The sequence below is a fragment of the Pholis gunnellus genome (genome assembly GCF_910591455.1).
Source record: "Pholis gunnellus genome assembly, chromosome: 19".
Taxonomy (NCBI): Eukaryota; Metazoa; Chordata; class Actinopteri; order Perciformes; family Pholidae; genus Pholis; species Pholis gunnellus.
In genome coordinates, this window is record NC_136546.1 from 7768076 (window position 1) to 7790574 (window position 22499).

The following is a 22499-nucleotide window of genomic DNA, read 5'->3' on the forward strand; positions in this document are numbered from 1 at the left end:
ATTGGAAAAAGGCTTTTCAGAGAGTACCAGGTTTCATCAGACAGCAGCGAGAGATGGGATGTTGATGGGGGTGTTAACAGCTGGCTGCAATTCAACGGACACAGAGCAAATACACACACACACACACACACACACACAGGCAGAAACCTGGAGCTGGTTAACCCCTGTCTCAGTCACAGATTTCACCTCGTTCTCTCTTTCAGTCCGACACACACACACACACACACACACACACACACACACACACACAGACACACACACACACACACACACACACGTGGACACACTTTCTCTCAGTGTTTCTTTCTCTACTTTCACTCCCTCTCTTTGTCAATATCCGTCTCTTTCCTGGCGTTGCATCTCACTTAAGTCTCTTGGCTCGTTTCTTTCCTTTATTTTCTCGCCTGCTTTCATTTGGTTTCTTTGAATTTCTCAGTAAGTATTTAAAACTTTTTAATAATCTCACGACCCGTCAGATTTATCTTGTGACCCCCTGGGGGGGGGGCCTGACTCATAGGTTGGGAACCACAGGAACAAGTACTTACACATTTCTAGCCACAACACTAAAATTCTGCTTCAGCATTGATGCATCAGTATTCACGTCTAATAGTACTTTTGATATTTAAAGTACATCTTGCTGATACTTGACTTTAGCATTTTGAAGGCTGGACTTTTACTTGTTAGTATTTTTACATTAATGTATGGTCCATTCCCTGAAGAGAGACATTTGAATACTTCTTCCACAGCTGCCCCCCCCCCCCCTCAACTTCCTTCCTTTATTTCATAGATTTGTTTCTGTTCTTCTATTTTCCTCTCTGCTCACTTTATTTATTATATTTTTAAAAGTCCTCCCTTCCTTCCTGTCTTTCATACTTTCAAATGAATACACAGTTATTAGAAGAAGCAACTTTTGACCCAATTTTCACTACACTCGTGCAGAACATACATCTTGAGAACAGTGTAGGTGATGAGTCAGTATGTGACAACAAGATAGGAAGATAGTGTTGACAGGAAGTCACACATGTGGTGGAGGAGAAGCATGAACTATTTTGAATGTACTTTGCACCACAGCTTTTGCCTGAAAGATTTGTGTTTTATAAACCCTCATATTTAAGGCCTCATAAGTAATGAAGAGCTGTTCAAAGATTAAATGTATACTTACTAAATATAGTCACGACTCAGAGGTCATGGGTATAAAAATCATGACAGCTTGATCAAAACAAAACAGCTTTTGATGCTTTTGATGATAATTGTTGTGTCCATCAAACAGACTGAGACAGAACAAGTTCAATCAAAAGAAAGAGCCACACTCGCTCAGTTCACACACTCTTACTTTACTTCACACACTCCTACATCCCTGTGTGCTTCAGCCAACACCGCCTGTCAATCAACATGAATGACTTTCTCTCTCCCTCACATGACCACATGACCACACACACACACATACACATACACACACATACACACACACACACACACACACATCCTGTCTATATCAGTCATTCTGTCTTTCCCTTTTACCTTCTCCTCATACGTACACTTTCTTGCTTCTACAGATATCTACTCAAACACACACTTTCTCTCAGGGGCGTAATTACACAAAGTGCCATTGGCTATGTAGGGTGCTAGATGTCTGCTCTGCTGCGTAACCCGAGCTACAAATAACAGAATGGTATATTCACTAATAATAACTGATTATTAAGCTTTAAACAGCACTGACATATTATCACCTTGTAAGTATTAATGGTGGACTTGTGATTCATTTGGAGTCGTGTTTCTGGCCACCTGATGAATGTCAATTGAATATTTACTCTCTTTTAGCTCTGTTTTTGGTCTCCACCACCTACTGAGGGAAATATCTGACTGTTTAGCTTCTAAATGCTCCACTATGTTCACAGGTTATTCAGTAACTTGCCGCTTCCTGCTGCTGAGCAGGTAGCTTATAGTAGGTCTTACGGGGTTCCTCGCTGAAAACAACAGCCTGCTGTCGCCCAAAATATAATAATTTTACAGTTTTTTAAATATGTATGTATATATATGGTATGCAATTCTGGTGGGGGGTACTGAATCCCCAAACATCTCAAATTCATTGAGTGTTTTTTAGTGTTTTAGTAATTTTGAAGATATTTAATCTAGTCTAGTCCCAAATATGAGAATATGACTGAGGACCTCAGTGGTACTTCAGCTACGGCCTGCTGACAGGGCTGTGTGGGAGGAAAAGGTTTGGGAACCACTGTTTTCTAGCAATGCTAAAGTGCTGAAATGTACCACTGATGCACCTCAAGGGCAATGCACGTCAAAATCAACCAATGTCAAACTCTTTTCAAAAAGACAAATGGTGCATTGCAGCCACAGAAAAGAAAAGCACCATTTCACTTTCAATGTCACTTCACTGTGTCCAGTGTGGAGTACATGTCGCTGCAAAGAGCCAATGAAAGTAAAAGCAAACACAAACACAAAACACAACCATGTATCACCACATGGCAAAGATTAATCATATTTTTTATATATGCCGAAGATTTGTTTCAACACATATAAAGGCGACGTTAACATTAACGATGTGTGCGCTCTATTCCAATAAGACAAACCAGCGTGACGGCGCTGACTTAACCCCCGATGTAGAGTCAGAGCCTACAGGTGGATGCCGGGGAGGAGGTGGAGCTTTTGAAATGCTACATGATGAGCAGCAGCGGTGGCAGCCAATGACAGTATAGCTTTAAAGTGAGCAGTGTGGCAGCCGGCATGCAGCGAACGAGTGGACGCAACACAGCCGTGACTAAATGTGTGCAGTGGAGATACGTTGCAGTGAGAGGAGTATTTGTGAGCATAGTCAACTCAACTAGATAATGCAAATAATCTTCAGCAGTTAATCATTATGACCGCTCTCTCATTTTATTTGCTTAAAATGAACATTTAACAAAAATAAATAAAAAAAACAGCATATATCGAGTTCCCTAGCACAATAACTTCTACTGCTAATCATGCTAACATTTTTTTGCAATATTGCCCAACACTTAGCAAAGTGTGCGTCTGTTGTGAAGGTTGATTTAACCTTAACTTGACTACTCAGTAGTACACAGAGCAAAACAAAACAGCTTCTACTGTATTTGGTTGCTTAACAATCTAAAGATCCAGTTCAAAAGACATTAAAAAAACAAAGTGTGTTTACATGAACAAATTATGATCTTTCGAACCGGCCCAGTTTAATCTGGTCGATGTGTTAAAAGAAAATAAAAAGCCCAACTTATTGTAGCTACAGACTGACACAGACTGAGACCTGTTTCTCTCCCACCTCCATCTTCCAGCGGCTGAGCATTTCTTCTTTCTGTCTCCGGCTGACGTAGAACGGATCTCCGGCCTGGAAAGTCACCCTGGGGACTGGCCTCCTCCGCAGCCTGCCAGCCTGCACATACATACACACAGAAAAAAAACTATTGTTATATACTTTTACTTAAAATCTGCTTGTACTATGAGAGAGGGCTTTTTCTTCATTTTTGGATGTAAAAAAACAAAAACACATCAGAAGTAGGAAGGCAACTGGTTTTCTCACCTCTCCGGGGGAGTCGCAGTTTCTGTCGTCTGGCTCGTCTGCAGGAGAAGAAAGGTTACAGGAAATGGTCCATTTGTACAGATTTAACAAGAGCTTTAATGAGGGGGTGAAGGCATGGTTTTCATCACTTTGCTCCGGCATCCATATTTAAAGTCGAAATGCCCTCAAACACTGCAATCTGAACGTAATTTGACTATCAAAATGTCAGGTAAACTGACAACAATTCCTCTTCAGATCATTATTTTTATATATATAAATTAGGCACAGCATGTTGGTGTAACCTTTCAAATCCTTAAAGCCTCTAAAATGTCAGTAAGTTAGCTGTTGTGTAATCCAAAGGCATTTTAATCACTGTATAAATGGGCAAAGTCATATTATGTTAAGAATTATATGACTTTGTGTTAAATCTATACCCTTATTCTTCTTGGTTTGCCCTAGTTTCCGACGCCCACGCTTCTTGCGAGGGGAGGGGGAGGGCTCCGGCTCCTCAGGCGGGGTTGGGGGGGCGTTTACACAGGGGTCGGAGGTCGCCATCTCCTGGGAAACAGACGGAGCACAGTCGAGGTCTGAGAAAACTGCTGCTGGCCCTCGTCTGGACTCATCAAAGGACTCCGCAGACATAATAACCACACACACACACACACACACACATAAAACTCATGCATACACACACAATCTAAGAGCTACTGCAATACAAGCACATACCTATTAGCCTGCCCTTGTTAGTACAATGCAGAGCAGGTACGTCTGCATTGGATCAGTGTAATAAACACCCCCCAGCTCCCATTAACACACACACAAACACACACTAATGAGATGAGATGGGGAGCGCTATCGATGCCGTTAGCCGTGCTCATGATTAATGAGCACATGTGGGAGAAAGCCCTTGTGCTCAATGATGCTAAAATGACATATAATGTAAAATAATGTTTATCGAGCTAACTTCAGAAAGTGTTGACACTGCAAAATATTGAGATGACAGTATGCGGTTTGTTTGATTATGCACTCAAACAATCCCCTGTGTGTACGCCTGTCTCTAATTCAATGGCTTATCCATTAGCTTACCAGCATTAATGATGCTAAACTCTGATCTAGTGTCAGCTCTGAAAGGCCAGCAGGATCTTTACGTGTGTGTGTGGCTGACAGGCCAACACATTTTTATAGATGGGGAGTTAGAAAAGTGGAAAGCTGGGGTGAATGTCAAGCTCAAAGGCTGCGCTAACGCTAGCTAGTGCTAACAGGCCCACAAAGGCTGTAATGAGCAGGTGAGAAGGCCTGTTAAAAGGAGACTAAAAAGGGCCTTAGGACAAACTTAACTACACCAGCGCCCACTTTTACAACTGGGTGCTTAAACACGGTTGTGATACATTATTTTAGTGGCCCAAACATCACAACAAGAGACAAGCTGACAGCCCTTCAGCTCTACATTTCATTTTTGTGTTTTTAACTAACAATAATGCACTTTCACAGTATTACAGAGCTGGCAGCACACACTGTTTCAAAGATCGTATGCTCTACAATAAAAACTAAATTACTGCTAAGTCTCTATTAACTATCATCACGCATGTTTTAGCTGTGTAAAAATGTATAAACGATCAAATGAAAAGCAGAGATTCTGCATGTGCGAAAAGCAACACATTCAACTTGGAAGTTGTGACGAAACATCGAGAAACAAAAGTGAAGTGACTTGACTGGAAAGATAAAATAAAGATATTTATGTTTATCGCATTTCATCCATAAATCTCAATAAATTGCAGGAAACACAAAATACACTTTCGAAAATAAATCAAAGCGATGTAAAACTACATAAAAACAAAGTTTGGACACCTTATCGCCGCAATAAATTAGCTCACACAAATCTTAAAACTGTGCACATAAAACAATCAAAAATAATGGTATGAATTAAGATGAAAGTTTCTTTAACATTAAATTAAGAGTGCACCGATACCAGTGTCTTTGACGTGAACGCATGGCCTTTAACCGAAATTAAAGCTGCATTAAGCAATATTTTACCATTACAGCATGAGGCACAATTACTTTGACACTACATCAGCTCCTACGGCTAACTTTTAAGCAAACAACTGACTACTTACACATTCAGCAGAAACAGGGGAATCTGGACTTGCAGTCATCTTTTTGGCCACATGTCGAATGTAAATTCAATTCAGCTCCTGAGAAAAATATCTGGATGTCTTTGTTTTTCTATATGTGACGACGTCTCTTCAGCCACTTTGCCTCTCCGTCACTTTGCGCCAAACAGAAAGTGTACACCCGGCTTGTGTGAGCCGGTTGTACACTTCCCTTTTGCGAGAGCACGTGCGTTTTGTTGGGTTTCATTTGAGCCGGTGGACCAAAACTACGACCTGGACGCGGCTGCGGACTACAGTGTAGATTTCATTTCATTCAGTGCGACTATAAAAAGGTATTGCTTAATGCAGCTTCAAAGTTCTTTTGAGAGAATTTAAGTTAAAGATCTAGACTCACACACAAACGCAGATCTCCTGCATGTACACTTTCACAACTCCCTCCTCACTTCCTCTTCGCTCGCCATTTAACCTCCGTCTTGGATGACTGACATTGTGGAAAGTACCTGACTCTACTGACTCTGAGCAATCCAACCCAGCGCAGGTTGTTAGGTTGGGTGAAACTTTGATGATACCCAAGGGGAGGCTGGAGAGGGAACAGGATGTAGCAAACAATAAAACAATAGCGCACCAAAAATAATAAAATAAGCAGCCCCACTGTCCTGATACAGCAAATAAAATGGCCCAAATGTGTTGCAGCTGTTTCTCATGCGACAGATGGAGGTAACACATAGTTATATCAGTTATTATTAGTAGTTCACATCACAGCAGCCATGAGTCTCGTGAACACTCTGTATTGGACATGACACGATGTCTAAACTAACTTAATGTAAACTAAACTTTACGTTAATGTCAGTCAGACAAAAACACAGCAGTCTCTACTGGAATAGTAATGCTAACTTCTGCAACATTTTCCATCGCACGCTACATCTTAATACTTCTACATGCTACATTATACTACATCTATTTGAATTGTGTCTTCGGTTTTGCTAGCTAACGCTTGTTATTACTAGGGATAGCTGCTATGGCCATGTTTTGGCAGAAGTAGCTATCACTAGTTGCTAGATTAACTGAGATTACTATAATAATATAATTATGTCTCAAAAGCAAATAAAGATAAAGCTAGCAACCTTATCTAACAGTGGTAAAACATGTAATAAAGATTGCTACCTCTAATGACTATTTTTAACATTTCCTTGTGTAGTCTACAGAAGTATGATTATCTCCAAAGAGTAAATAAGTGGAACACACATCGCAACGTACGCACTCAACTCATCTCAACTTAGCTACTCATCAGGTAACGTGAGGTAGTCTAATGCAACAGTCCTGCAACACATCATGTTTAGAGTGTTGATTCAACTGTACGGTCATTTTGTGTTGCTGTTGAATTGTATAGTGTTTTACTAACAGGTGTCTCTGTTAGAGCTGCAACTAACCATTATTACTGATTATGTTCTTTATTCTGTGATGTCTCACAGCCCAAGATAGCTGTGTGAACAACAGAATAATAGAAAGAAGAAAACATGAAACTTAAGTTGTTTTTTTTCAAACACCATGTACACTATGTTAGAATTACTGGCTGAATAAAGGTATATATTAATTACAAGACGATGACAACAAACTTCTCTCAAAAACAGCATCGTCACATACTTTTGGGCGCAGCTGCCATAAATGAAAGCACTTATTACATGTTTAATTATGATCTGGAAGCTTCGATAAAAAATGTAATAAAGCCAGCTTATGACAGAGAAAAGGCTAGAAACTCTCAAGAATACATACGATCAAATCTTATCTAACTACTTCTCTAGATTGATCTGTTGAATGACTTTGAAAACCTGGATAAAGTAAATGGTTTATTTAAAGTTGTTGCATTCTTTGGAGTAATCCTCAACGACCTGAGTTTACGTAGATCTGTAATACATTTGAATCCGTGTGGTTTGAAACATAGAGGACGTTTAAGATGGTTAATACAGAACCTCAACACCAGCTTGGTTACTTGCAGCATTAGTTGTAAAATAAAAGTGCTTTTGACCCAAAGTTAGTTCATTTTTATGTGCCAGCCTCGAGCCATGACAGCATTTGTCCCGCCGCAAACACAATCATGACTTCCAGCGTGTCTCTGTGACTTTTGAGGTTTGGCTGGAAAACAGAAAACCCCAAAGAAACCAGACGGAGCCGCATGAATGCCAAGATCAATTCTAAAGCCCTGGTTATCAAGTCATGCCTCAGCTCTTAGGTTTCACATGACAGTTCCAGTAATTATACGTTAGCTTTACTCTGGATACAATCGAGTTATTAGGGTGCATAAATAGTTTCATTATTTATATCAGTTGACATCATAACTAATTGTGGCTGTGGGGGAATTTTCCATGTTAAGGCATGAGGCTACATAAATGGTGGGAAATTTACCAAAATATATCTCTTTAGTCCTGCTGTAATTCAAGCACAACACACTCACACACACACACACACACACACACACACACATTCAAAAAGAGAAACCACCAGCTGCACCACACATGGTTCTGGTGCCAAAAAAAAGAGAGAAACGAGGGAAAAGAGAAGAAGAAAGAGGAAGTGACCGACATCTAACTTATAGTGCTGTGAGTGAGCAGAAAAAACTAAACAGCTGCCAGAAAAAATAAGAAGCAAAGAGCGTGAGAGGAAAAAAGATGGAAGCTTGAAATAGTTAAGGACCCTGAAGCTAATCCACTTATCCATGAAAGTATCACCATTACTGTAGTAACATCTTTGCTGACAAGTATATCTGTGTAAATGTATCTGTGTGTGTGTGTGTGTGTGTGTGTGTGTGTGTGTGTGTGTGTGTGTGTGTGTGTGTGTGTGTGTGTGTGTGTGTGTGTGTGTGTGTGTGTGTGTGTGTGTGTGATAGAGCTGAACAAGAGAGTGAAGCAGAGAAAGTGAGGCTCCCTCCCTCTCCGCTCTCTATAGTTAGTGTCACTGACAGCTCCACCCTGAGCTCCACACAATGGCTCTATTCCTGGATACACTCCACTGGGTGTGTGTGTGTGTGTGTGTGTTAATGGTAAGGAGGCTCCTGTCTGTTCCCCAACTACTAGCGGTAATAATACCGCCATACTATAAATGTTAAAGGGATAGTTTTGATTTCTTTAAGTGTGGTTGTATGAGGTACTAAACCATGGTCAGTGTACTAAATCCTCCAGGTCGAGGCGGTGGAGATGAATGTCTGTCGGCTACAACTTTTACTAATGCTTCTATAGTCCTACTTATTCTAGTAGCAATACTACAAGTAATACTACTACTACTATATTTCTATTAAAACCAATATTGTGCTACGATCAACACTACTAAAACGACTGCTACGACTACAACTGCTGCTACTACTACTTGTACAACTACTTCAATTACCACTATTATTACTACTACACTGTTATCATTGCTGCTATGAATAAAACATCTACTACTACTAGTACTACCACTACTACTACTATTACACTACGACAACTGCAAAGACATTAACAACTACTACTACTACTATACTTCTATTAATACTAGTGCTACTATTGCAGTCCTACTACTGCTGCTACTAGCACCAATACCACTACTATTATACAACTACTGCTACATGTATATAACCACTATGACTGGGACATAGTGGTTATATACATGCATGCTACATGTACTGTATATAACCACTATGACTGGGACTACTACTACTACTATTATGCTATTGCGACCAGTATTATGCTTATATCAATAATATTATCACTAGTACTAATACTACTGTTACTACAATAAAAAATGAAATGAAAAATACTACTTAAACCCCTACAGCTATCATTTTACCTTACTAATATACCAATATTACTCTGCTAGGTTAATCATTTTACTAATACTACTTATTTTACTACTGCTATAATTACTACTTAAACTGTACGACTATGATTGATGGTGCGACTACTTGAAGTGCAGAACAAACAAACATGCAGACCTTTGCTTGTATGTTTTATCTGCAGCTGTATGTGTGTTACTGTACATGTTCATGTGTGTGTGTGTGTGTGTGTGTGTGTGTGTGTGTGTGTGTGTGTGTGTGTGTGACAAGACCCACATTAATCTTGCCTCCCTTGTCAGAGCTCAGACATCAAAGCATGATCAGACCTGCTCTCCTGCACACATGAATGCACACACACACACACACACACACACACACACACACACACACTCACAGTAGTTCAGTCTGTGTTCCTCTCTGACTGGTGGTGTTTGATCAGCTATATTGACTTGATGATTCGATCACAGAGTTCAGTCAGCACACACACACACACACACACACACGCACACACACACACACACACACAAGGTGAGCGATAAGATGATGAATGGAGAGAGGAATGTGAAGGAGAGGAGCTGCCAAAGACCTGAAGTCTTTGAGAATGAAGAAATCTTGTGTTTGGTGTCATCACAGTAATAACTCAGCTTACTCACAGATCATAACTGATGGCTTAAAGGTGATTGGAAGGCTCATTAAAATGCATGCTCTGCAGTGTTTATACTCTGTCCTTTAAAAAATCAAAACATTGAATAACTTAAGCTACATAAGCTATCTTTTTTTTTCTTTGAGTGAATGTTGTTGTTTTGTCTTCTCATTCTTGTTTGTCTATGTAAAGGTCTCCATGACAGGTATATGAATATAAAAAGGATTGGCTTGTTAATGTTGTTAATATCTAGTGTATCCAATAAAAACAGGTCTTGATGGAGCAATGGGAAATAAAAGCTACCAATTTGGTAATGGTCCCACCTGTGATGCTTCTAATAGTCGATTGTTTTACAGGAAAAGTAAAGCAGGTATGGTAGGCCTGTTTAGCTGTGGTGTCGGTTTAATCTCTGGCAGCCTTTGTTTTCTCTTCCAAATAAATTTGACGAACAGACTCTGATCCTGTCTGACTGTCTGACTGCTTAGGCTTGTGGTGCCGTCTGACTTATTTTTAATGCTGTTGTCACATTCTGCGAAGTATAATGTCTACATAACTCATAGAATCTATGAGCTTTAGTTCTAATAAATCATACAAAGTGGTACCAGCCAGTACGTTGAAGATGTGGGCGATGGAGCCAGACTGACAAGTGAAAATGATGACAGGATGATGAGGAAATGAAGCTGGCGTGAAATGTTGAGGGACAGAATGTATTGACTGTTAAAGTCAACGCTCAGGGGAATCCCTGTTGCTAAGAAAAAAAGAAGCAACCAACCAAAAAAAGCTGTTGTGAGGAGGCAAGTGTTCTGTCACATTATCCGCCACACACACTCGAATGTGACACGTAATTAACGCAGCAAGTGCGTCCTCAGACGTACGTGTCATTAGTAAAGAAACTGATCTAGCAGCCGCTCGGCAGCTCGCAGGTGTGAATGCATGAATGTGAAGCAAAGTGTTCCTGGAAGCGTGTTTAACGTCTCTTTATCAGGTTAGACGTGGGCAGTTTGTAGAGGTGAATAGGTAATCAATCACTCTGCAGCAGTGTGGAGTATGAAAGGCTGACGACAGCCCATAATTACAGTACTCACAGGAAGCAGCTGTTTGCGTTTCCTGCCGGGACGACCCACTCTGCGCTTGGTGCGGGGGCTCGCCGGTGTCCCCTCCTCTGGGCTGTCGTGGTCTGCCCCGTCTTCATTCTGGACAATTACAGAGAGGCAACATCAAACGACTGCATGAAGTTATAATTGACACACTCTGGACGGGAAAACGGGAAAACATGAAGCCAAATGTCACACTTTTTATGAACTTTTCACCAGGAAACAAAAAGTTTTATTGAAGACCATTTTAAAAACAAACTACTTTAAGAAAAAGAAGAAGAGAGATCTCAAAACTCAGCCAAGTTCTGATCGAACAAAGCCGTTCTCGAGCTATAAATGTTTGCAATATGAAAGACAAAACCAGTAAATTATGTTTCCAGCTGTGTTTAGGAAACCAAACAGGATACTGGATGTTGGACTACAGAACTTACAAACTAAGACTTTACAAAGTCACATCTGATTGGTCAAGTCTTGCCCGTTGTCGACTGATCGTCCAATCATTGGCCGTGATACATTTTGGTATCGTTTAGCTGTTGTTTCAGAATAATGGACGGCCTGTTTGTTGAGTGCAGTGAGGCGCACAGATCGATGGACAGAGGGACACGGTTTCAGCCGATTTGCTTTTCAGGGTTGTAAATAGAACTTAATAACATTTTCCTCCATTGTAGCGATCAAGAGAGAGTAGGAGAGAGAAAAGCATGTTGCAAACAGCTGTTTCTACGTGCCTCTCCCAGCTGATTTTAGACATTCGTTCCTAAATTCAATAAATATCTGGTGCTACATTCTTATGCGAGTGCTCCGATTAATAAATGTACTATCTGATTTTGAAGCAGAAGCCTTATTCTGTTTGTTGATTCGACTTTCAGAGTGGTCGGTGGAATCAGGCTCCTCAGGTCAAATTAGATTATCTTGCTAAACAAAAAGTCTTAAGTATCATAATGATATCTTAATGATGAGCACTTAATGCAAAGGAACCAATCTAAAGATAAGAGGAGGAGAGATGTCTGAGTTTGTTTGGCCCACTATCAGTGACAACCAGGTACCAAAATATCCACTCAGATCTGAGTCTTTTTTTCTACTCTCTCCAACACATTAGTAATCTATGGGTAGATGCAGCCCCCCCCCCCCATAATTCCCTCACTTTCTATTTTTACTTTGGCTCCAGGCAAAATTTTAGTAGCAGGTCTGTGCTCAGTTTCTATTGGCCACAGGAGCACACATGTAAGAGCTGAGGAAAATGAGCAACACCTGTTGCGTCTTCACATAAAGCAGTCAAAACATTCATTCAGTGAGATGTTACTTTAAGAGTATTGTGTTCTAGCCAGGAGGCAGGGATTAGTCAGCTGCAGTGATTTTAAATATGGGCCTTTTACTATTCATATTTGGGCTCTCTCTATCTCTCTCTATCTCTCTCTATGCGTTTAGACGACTTGTCTCCTTCACTACGTTACATTGTCTGTAAGATACTCTGCTGAGCAACTTCACTCTTTTGTTGTGTTTACAGAGAAGTTCAGTTTGATAACAAAGCTCTATTTCCTGACTCTCTTATCTGCTGTAATCAATAAGACCTGACTCTTTCTCTTTCTCTCTCTCTCTGTCTCTCTGACTCTCGCTGTGTCTCTCTCTCTCTCTCTGTGTGTGTGTGTGTCTCCCTCTCTCTCTCTCTCTCTCGCTCTCTCTCTCTCGCTGTCTCTCTCTCTCTCTCTCTCTCCCTGTGTGTCTGTCTCTCTCTCAATTCAATTCAATTCAATTCAATTTGCTTTATTGGCATGAACATTTAGAAACGGTATTGCCAAAGCATCACAAAAATTAAACATACAATAATATTAATAAACAATAATATTAATACACAATAACATTAATATACAATAACATTTATATAACATCTAGATTCATCTAGATCTCTCTCTCTGTCTCTCTGTCTGTCTCTCTCTCTCTCTCTGTGTCTCTCTCTCTCTGTGTGTCTCTCTCTCTCTCTCTCTCTCTCTCTCTCTCTGTCTCTTTGTCTCTCTCTCTCTCTCTCTCCTCTGCTGGACCCTCTGTTGCGATGACAGTGGAGTGGTTGCTAAGGTGCAGTAAACTGCTTAGCAACCGTCTCCGATGGGTTGCCATGCTGACTAAACATTTTGATGTCACTTCCCTGACGATCAGCACGGCAACCAGCTAGTTCGGGGTAATGGGCCCCGCGCCTCGCCTGCTAGGTGTGCTGTCCACATGTATCACGACGCACACACATTTTAACAGTACCACGAGTACTCTTTACTCAATGTACTGAAAGTACTTCGAGTAAAGAGAAGAATGAGTACAATTAGGTCAAATATAAACTGATAGAGCAATGACACCAATATCCAACACACACAAATGCATAAACACTGGCCAATCTGTCCATCTTTGGTCTATTTCTGTCTCTCAGCAGGTTATTTCAGGCCACTGCAGTTGCTAAGCAACCAGACTGCCAACCAGGCGGGCAGAGGAGGATCCTCATCAGCAGCAGACAGCGTGTCCTCTTTCCTTCTTCCTGATCCCTACAGTGCGTCCTCCTCTCTCTCTCTCTGTGTCTCCTGTTTCCTGCATCTCTCTCCTTTCTGTGTGTCACTTTGAATCTTTTACTCACGTAATCGTGACACGATGAAGCCGTCTACACTTTATCTTTTTCTAGATTCACATTTAAACACATTCATAGCACAGCAGGTGTCACTTTTACGCAACCCTGTCGTTAAAAATAATCAGTGTTTATTTACACGTACGTGCATTTAAACGCTGACATTTTCAAATTCACAACATGATGGACTGAAAATTGCACAACAAATGGACAAATCCTAAGCCGGACCACTAATAGTCAACAACATGGCGACAACTACATATTTGAATGACACGGTTAGAAGACAGTGTTGCTTATAAAGATCCTCCGTCACATCTTGTTTACCATCTTCAGATTCCCTTTGTAGTTTAAACCGTACAGAGTTCAACATGAAGGTTTTTTGTTCGTCAGAAATCTACTTGCTCAAAGTAAATTTTTACTTGCTTCTATACAAATTGTTTTATTTATTAGCGGTTATCAGCAACTAAGATTAAATTTAATTGTCATGTTTAATGAATATGAATCCCCCCCCCCCCCCCAACTAAACTCCTGGTTCTAGAATAATTGCAAAGCTGGCTTCGGCTTCAGCTCGTAAACTTTTACACGTCCCCGAGGTGGATCGGCAGTCTTCAGACTGTACATGGGCCAAGGCATTAGAGAGGAAAGTAGACCTTGCTTATCTGCGATCAGTGCACTAAGTGAAAAGAGTTATAAATTATAAAAATGTATGAGCTGAAATAAGGGTCAATGCCGCTTTTGAGAGCTTATCATTTCAATGCCTGCTGTGAGTGTAAACCACCTTCTGCAGCAGAAAGGCACAACGTTTTCCGTGACATTGATGTAATAAATGCATATTACGGTTTTAATGTCTGAAGTCTGAATTTTGGACCTGCTGATCCTTTGTGTGACCTCACCCCCGATGTAATTTGTGCATAGATTTTATTTAAACATTCTCAATTTGTTTCTCCATCTCTAAATCTTTTCTACACATTGGGAAACACGACTACAGGCTCCGACATTATTTCTGAACATCACATAGAAATGTCTTTCTGTCTTCAACATATGAGCAGCAGCTTCTGTGACTGGACTCAAACCTCACACTTCTATCTCCTGCCAGCTTTTCTGCGACTCACTCGGATTTCTCTTAAGTTGTTTTTTTTTAACTCTTTGAGAGTCAAGTCTCAGGATGTTAAAAAACACAACAAACTCTATAAGGGAAACGTTGTTCTTGCTGGCTCTCTGCCAGCGTGTGAATGTGGAAGTAAAGTGAGTAAGACGGCCCTTTATAAAGCAGCGCTATAGAATGAACTTCAAACTTCTCACAGATTTACGAGGGCTGCCCTGGGCTCTGGGGGGGAGCAAATGAAAGGAGACATTTTTCACTTTGTGTACGTCTGACTGTGTGTTAATGTGTGTGTGTGTTTGTGTGTGCTCATTTATGTAAAAAGGACTGTTTGAGAGTCGAAACCCTGCACTCGTCTCACCTGCATGTGGTCGGGTGAGTGTGCGGAATGCAGAAAGGCCTGAAGTGAATGTAAATAAATAACTGTAAGTTTAATTATTACATACACACACACACACACACACAGAATGTTGCCTGCCAGATTTTCTGTGTGTGTTGGCTAAAAAAAGCTCTCAACTGCAAGCTAAAGTAGTAGTGGTGGTAATGATAGCTGTAGTAAAAGTGCTGGGTGGCTGTAATAATATCTGTAGCTGCCGTAGTAGTGATTTCATATGTATAACAGAAGCAGCAATAATAACATTAATAGGAGTGATGGTAGCAGTCCATTACATTAGCAGTCGTGCTAGTACTACTGCTTGTATAGCTGTAGTAGTAGTAGTAGTGATACATTACGTCCCGCTGTGTACCAACAATCATTCATCTCACTCTGACTTACCGCGTCAGTGGTGACGTCGTTCTCTGGAGTCTCCGGCGGTTCGGCGGCGGCGGGGCTGTTGGACGGCATGGCTGACAGCAGCTCAGTGGAACCACGTTTAGAAAGGTAGTCAAAGGGAGCCAATCAAAGCATGGGACAGTCCCTCAGAAGCACCAGGTGCAGCTTCATTCAATCTGTCAGCCTGTCTGTCCGACGATCACTCACTCACTCAGTCCTACAGAAAGAGAGAGGAAACACACACACACACACAGCATGAGGGGATATACAGTAAGGGGACAGAAAGAAAGCAGTATGTGGCGGACATCTTTCTTTTTTTCTTTCTCACACACACACACAGAGAAAGCCCCGGGGTTAAGGCTGTAAAGGTGTCTCTATGAACTGTACTTAATGGATGGGTCCCCTGCACGTACACAGAAAATATTCCATTTCAGAGCATTAACAGGTTAACACACACACACACAGGTGGTCTCAAAGGAATCTGCTGGAATCAGGGCAGCTTTCAACATGGCTGTCACAGTGTTTGATTGATGTGGCCGGATAAAACTGGCACAGCAGGTTCTTAGGTGTGTTTTAAGGGTACCAGGATCCACTTCACTTGCTTTTTTTTAATTAATTGTTTTATGAAAAAACAACTTCTGTGAATCTAAGGCGACGTCTTAAGAATGCTTGTTTTGTTTGACTAACAGCGATTTGGGCTTTTTTTTTAGGCATGACTATAATTGATATTAATTTTCTGACTCCTCCATAACTAAACCGTCACATCTGAATTACATCACTCCATTTTGACAGTTGCCATGACGCCTACATGTGGTTGTTGGAGCTCGTATTCAGAGGGGGGGGGTCATGTGTGACCTTGTACTCGTCTTTTGTCTCAGCGCTCGTTATTTGTCTTACAGAAGTTAATAAGTGACAGAACTATTGAGCAGGCCCAAAAGAGATTCATGCTGTTTTTCGTGAAAGACGGCACGGGCACATTTGTAAGAACACGTTTTGAATGTAAAACCCTGATTGGGATCTGCTTGGATTTGTGTGTTTTTTTGGGGCAGATTGTGAGCTCTTGAGACCATTATAGGGCGTTTACCAACGAATGGCAAACACACGTCAACAAAACGTGCCCATATCTGGCTCTGAGGCTTGTATCTGTTCACAGTTGAAGTCTTTCAGATAAATGAAGCTGAGGAGCCGACCGGGAAGCCTAACGGTGCATAGAAGGTGGAGCCAAAAAAAGATGGCGCTTCACTTCTTGGTCAAATTCAATACTGCTGCTCTGCTGTGAATCTGAGTTTGCATTTAAACTGCCAAAAAAGACAAGCAGATTTAAAGATAGCCTATTAAAGTGTTCTGATAGACCAAAATAACTTTTTTTTTGTACTTTAGGATATCAAAACGTGCATCATTATACACAAGCTGAGACCATTTAAAGACACAGTCATGTCTGTTTAAATGCTAACAATGTTTCCAGTTTGTTTGTGGTCTGTTGTACTATTACTGTCTAATAACGCAGCATCAAGCAGAAGTACTGTAACTATGCAGGGCCGGGTTAAACCACTTGGGGGCCCCGGGGCAGAGTGTTTCTGTGGGGCCGGTTCCTCCCACTCTCTTTGCCTTGAGTAAGTATCTCGTTACCTCTAAGTACCCATTAGGTACCGAACACAGAGCAGACTGCACATGGCAGCTCATTATAGGAGAAGAAACCAACCAGTACCCCTGACTGTGACATACGGTTCAATTTAGCAGCATGTAAGAATAATGTCAGCTGAAACAATAACAGTCTTAATAATTGATTTAGAAACATTTTTTCTCAAGATAAGATAGAGATAAGCAACCAGCAAATTTGCAACTGGTCAAATTACCACAAACTAGCTGCGACACAGTCTTTCTGGTTTATATTATTGAAATCGAGCACTGATTTTAATCAGTGTTTACATTATTTATATTTTAATGGACACCAGCCAACCACATTTTCTATTGCATTTTGATTTTGGGTTGTAATATAATTAAAAAAATTAAATGAAATTAATTTGACTTATATTTCCATGACCATAGCTCAGCTGCACATGACCATATATATATATATATATATATATATATATATATATATATATATATATATATATATATATATATATATATATATATATATATACACCAGACACAATGGCATTTGTCAAGGTAGCCTGGCCTCCATGAAACTTGTTTACTTCTGCTGAGCATGTCGGGTGTGAGGTTTTTGTGACCGTATTTTTGCCGGTCACTTCAAGAGTGCGATTTGTTCAGACACTGAACACAATGTGAACACAAAAGGAGCTTAAAATACTGTGTTTGTGTGTGTGTGTCAAAAAGGAAATTGGATCTCAGCAGTGATTTGGATTTGAGCACAGTGTGAGTACAGCCAACATGTCTGGGTCTCCTCAAGACGTATCGTACAGTGTGCCACTCCTCACGTTGTGTGGCCTTACATCACCTACTGGTGGGACGGCAGGCGTTACCAGCGGAAAGACAGGGGTGGAAACTTTACAGAAATGTACAGTACCCACCCCACAGGGGGCTGCCTGCATGAGCTCTGCATATATATAGGTCACCCACACGCCTTTCACTCCTATAGAAAGTATTTACACACTGATTTAAATGGTTTCTGTCTTCATGCAGCAGTGGTTTGACTTCTTAGACCATCTTTAAAGGCCCAAGCAGAAGCCTGTACTGATGGGAGGAGAAATGGTTGCGCAGAGAAAAAGCTTCAGAGGTTTGTCAAGGTAATGAGAGCTAGGGAGTGATAGGACAGGAAAGTATGTGATTTGTCTTCACAATAAAAGCATCAAATTCATCATTTTCTTTTTCTTATTTATTCAATTTAAATAGCTTTTTTAAATCTGTTTTCTTTCTTTTATGCTGCTGTAATATATTCCCCTCCCCCGATGATCAATAAACAGAGCTGGGTATTTACTTTCTAAAAGGTAATCATATTCCAATTATGGTCATTACGATTTCAGATATACAGTTTTGTTTGTACTTCAAAGCAACACATTCTTAGAGGCTGGTAACTCTTACTTTTCAAATGTTTCAAAGAAATCCAAGTGGTCTATAGTAAGGATTTAAAAAATGAACGGTCATCTGAGGCCATGAGTCCTATCCCCGCAGCACGTCTTTCCCTAACCCTCGCAATTAAGTCTCTAAAACTTTGAATTATAGAGATTTGTCATAGTTTATTTATTCAGCTATGTTTTCTGAAAGTTGTAGGTCCCCAAGCCTGGTTCAAAACCTTCTCCACACTGCCAGGAATAAAATGATCATGGGGAAATACTGACTCCTTTAATTATCTATTTATTTATTTATTGTTGGCCTTAAAGAGGTGAAATTTAATGGGATCAGCCTAATCAATACCCACAATAGGTTTTGTTGATTGTATAATGTAAACTCTACACAGGTTGCTAAATTCCCCCAAAACATACAGAGGACATGACTTAAATGATCTCAAAAACAAGTGATCACAACTTTTTAACAATTGATGGATTAGCTATTTGACAGAAAATAAATAGGCAATTATTTGTTAATGATGAATTGTTTCAGCCATTTCTTTAAAAATCCACAGATTCACTGGTTCCAGAATGTAAATACTTTCTGTGACAGTCAATTGAACACTTTGGGGTCAAGGTGATGTGGTCAGATTTAAAGACCTCACTTTGGACTTTTGGACATTGTGACAGCTATTTCTCACAAATTTCAGACAGTTTAAAAACCAAAATATAACCAATCAATAAAATAAACTTAAATTGTGAACCGATATCATTGAAACCTGACATATTTATCAATCACGTTTCCAATATCTTTGTATTTAACTGATTAAATCTTTGATAACAGTACAGGCAGAGACGTGTTTACCGCAGTGTAATCCAACACTTTTACTTTAAAGTCTACACCGGAAGTGTCGGACTTCTCCTGCTAGCTTGACGGAGCCCAGCTTTATGACAATTAATATTGGGAGCGACCTCACACGGCCTTTACCGGACAGCCTCCCCAAAACGGCGTATAATCCCGGCGGGGGTGTGCGCGGGGCCAGCAGCCGGTGACCGACACGTGACTAAGTGTGTAACGACCGTAAGCCGTTACTGGGTCAGATAAAAAACACACACGGGGGCGCGTTTCAGACCGAATGCACTCGTTAACCTCAGCAGGCGCGCGCCCGCCCGCCCTCTCTGTCGCTCTCCGCGGAGGCGACGGTTCCGCGCGCTGATGTGTCTGTCTGCATCTGGTGGGAGAAGAGGACGGTGCGCTCCGGTTTAACGTTACCTTCTAGTGTCGGGCGGGGGGGCCGGGAGGCCACTGGACAACGTTCAACACACACTCGTAATATAACGGTTGCCCAGTGGCCGTGATTTCCCTCCCACCGTACAAAAGAACTCACCAAGTTCACCAGCCCCGTGAACGAACCGCTCCGTTTTCACGCGCACATCATCTGCTAAAACAGAACCAACGGTTTGGCTCAGGAGCGCGCGATGACTTTGGGAGATAACTGCAATGTTAGCTTAACTTAAGGGCTGCAACGGCTGCCGGTGTGCGTTCACGACCTAAAATGTAACGTTTATATTTACCGTGTCGTCCGTCCCTCAGGTACACGGACCCTGACGGTCGTCGCTCTCTCTCCTCTCGTTCACTCTCGATCTCTCTCTCTCTCTCTCTCTCTCACACACACTCACTCTCTCTCTCTCTCTCTCTCACTCTCTCTCTCTCCCTCCTCGCGCTCTACCGAGTCTTCTCTCCGCTGCTGGCTCGCGCTCCCCCCCTGCTTCTCGCTCGCTTTCTCGCTCTCTCTCTCTCTCTCGCTCTATCACGAGCCGCAGAGGCTGCCGCACCGGAGAGAAAGTTTTCCGCGGGGTCCTAAAGTCTACCCTATCACTCTGCTCAGCATACACACAAACACACACATGACCAGGTGATGACACGTGTAGACGTGCAACTAGCTTAACTAGCTAGCTCGCTAAAACAGCTATTTAGTGACATCTTTGTAAGAAATTGATGAGTCAATAAATAATGTAATATTAATTTACATCCTTACCATGACACGCTACATTTACTCAAACAGCAAAACCCTTATTGAGTACAGCTAAATAAATAAACAAATAAAAACACTGCATTGGCCTGAATATATATTTGTTTAGTTGAAAGTATGTTTGATGCGGTTTGAATTATAGGAGGACTAGACATTTAACGTGAAGTAGGTTAAGTATTCTCAATATCGGATATTCCTTTTAAATGGAAAGAAATTGGCTGCTTCCACCTGTCACAGGAGCTGCTCTATTGTTAAAACTGTATGCACAACTAGGAGTACAACATATACTGAAATAACACGAATAGATGGATGCTTGCATATATTCATGAACCTCGTGTTTTCCCACCGCAGGAGGTCATTAAGAGGGTGTGAGGTGTGTTTGTGCAGCATCCTCTTATCAACCACCGCCACCTCTAATGGCTCCAAGGTGGTTCCCAGAACTGATGCCGCTGCACCAGCAACATTGTGCTTGCAACAACAGACTGGTGAAATATCTCCAACATGTTGTCGCAAACATTAAAAGGACCAGCGTTTCCTCAGGAAGTAGTCCCCTCTGTCCTTTCCTGTAAACAGATTTCCAGTCCAGTCTGTTATCAACTGGAGTCCGAGATGCTTGTACTTGTCCACCGCCTCCACCTTCTTATAGAGTAGGTGGTTCCCTCTGCACCTCCCAGCGAAGCTGACCACCACGTCCCCCCGTATTCCCATTCACGTCCACCTTTAATACACCCAACAACTGCTGAGTCAAACTGTAACGGTCACACACATCAAAGCTTCTTTTGACTTGTCATTATTTCAGCTGACATGTCTAAATGGCGTAGGTTATGAAAAGGAATTTGTGTTCAAACTAATTACGACAGAAAGTTGAGACACACATTGGCTCTTTGGTTTATTATTGCCTCACGGCGCTGGTTTGCCAACCTTTCTTTGACATGTGACCTTTCTAAATTGAACCAATATTTACTCACCGTGTCACAGCTTGTAAATGTCTCGAGTTTCGAGCAGACTGATGTTCCATTCTTGCATTTGTCTTTTTTTGAGTAGTTTTTAGAGAACTGAAAAGGTCAAACTTTCCGGCTCCAACAATACAGAAAGCTAGGACACGAGAAAACTCTGAAAAAGAACCATAACTTGTGCAGCAAAATCTGATAATTTTTCTTATTTCCTATCTTTTTAATCATCTCCTGATTCTAAAATAGTTGGGAACCAATATGTTAGAATTAGTTTGGAATAAATTGTAGGTTTTGTTGTAGTTGATGCACAAAGATGTTCATTTCATTTATACAGCCCAATATCACAAATCACAAATTTGCCTCAGGGGGCTTTTCAATCTGTACAGAATACGACACCCTCTGACCTTTTTGACCCTTGCTTTGAATAAAAGAAAAAACTCCCCAAAACATGTTCTTTTGTCACGTCTTCTCTGGGTTACCAGTCTCCACCTACAACCCACAAGTGAAAGCGAGACATTTACCCCGTTTTTGTTGTTTAGTGGGTTGGTGTCTTCTGGTCTAACATCTTTTTTAGGTCCCTCAACAGGTGAAGCTGAAGCGTGTTGCAACAAGTTGAAACCAGCTCTCTTGTACACGGTATTCAAGGAAAAGATGGGAAAAGCAGTAAATGTCGCATGAGCGGATTAGACAGACTGAAGGCACGTGGGAAAATCTTAAAAGAGTAATTCACAAAGTATTATGAACATTATTTCTGTTAACAACATCTAGAGATAGAAAGATGAAGTCATTCTTACTATCACTCCAACCAATGTTTATTTTCAATATTGATTATCCTGTT

At 41.0% G+C, this 22499-nt stretch overlaps 1 protein-coding gene across 4 annotated transcripts in view; it reads right to left on the reverse strand.

The window, feature by feature from the left end:
• The window catches only part of dnmt3aa (DNA (cytosine-5-)-methyltransferase 3 alpha a), a 42806-nt gene extending 22414 nt beyond the window's left edge, over window positions 1–20392 (reverse strand). For 2 of the 4 annotated variants that reach the window (XM_079180255.1, XM_079180254.1), the window contains exons 1-6: window positions 20251–20392; window positions 15662–15875; window positions 11174–11281; window positions 3964–4087; window positions 3551–3588; window positions 3293–3403 (exon numbers count right to left, since the gene is read on the reverse strand). In XM_079180255.1, coding sequence (XP_079036381.1) covers window positions 3293–3403; window positions 3551–3588; window positions 3964–4087; window positions 11174–11281; window positions 15662–15730 — 450 coding nt within the window. In that variant the 5' untranslated portion in view covers window positions 15731–15875; window positions 20251–20392. Of the gene's footprint in view, window positions 1–3292; window positions 3404–3550; window positions 3589–3963; window positions 4088–5643; window positions 6052–11173; window positions 11282–15661; window positions 15876–20250 lie in introns of those variants that run through there. The other 2 variants (XM_079180256.1, XM_079180257.1) reach the window with 2 other exon arrangements.
• Between the last annotated feature and the right edge of the window lie 2107 nt (window positions 20393–22499).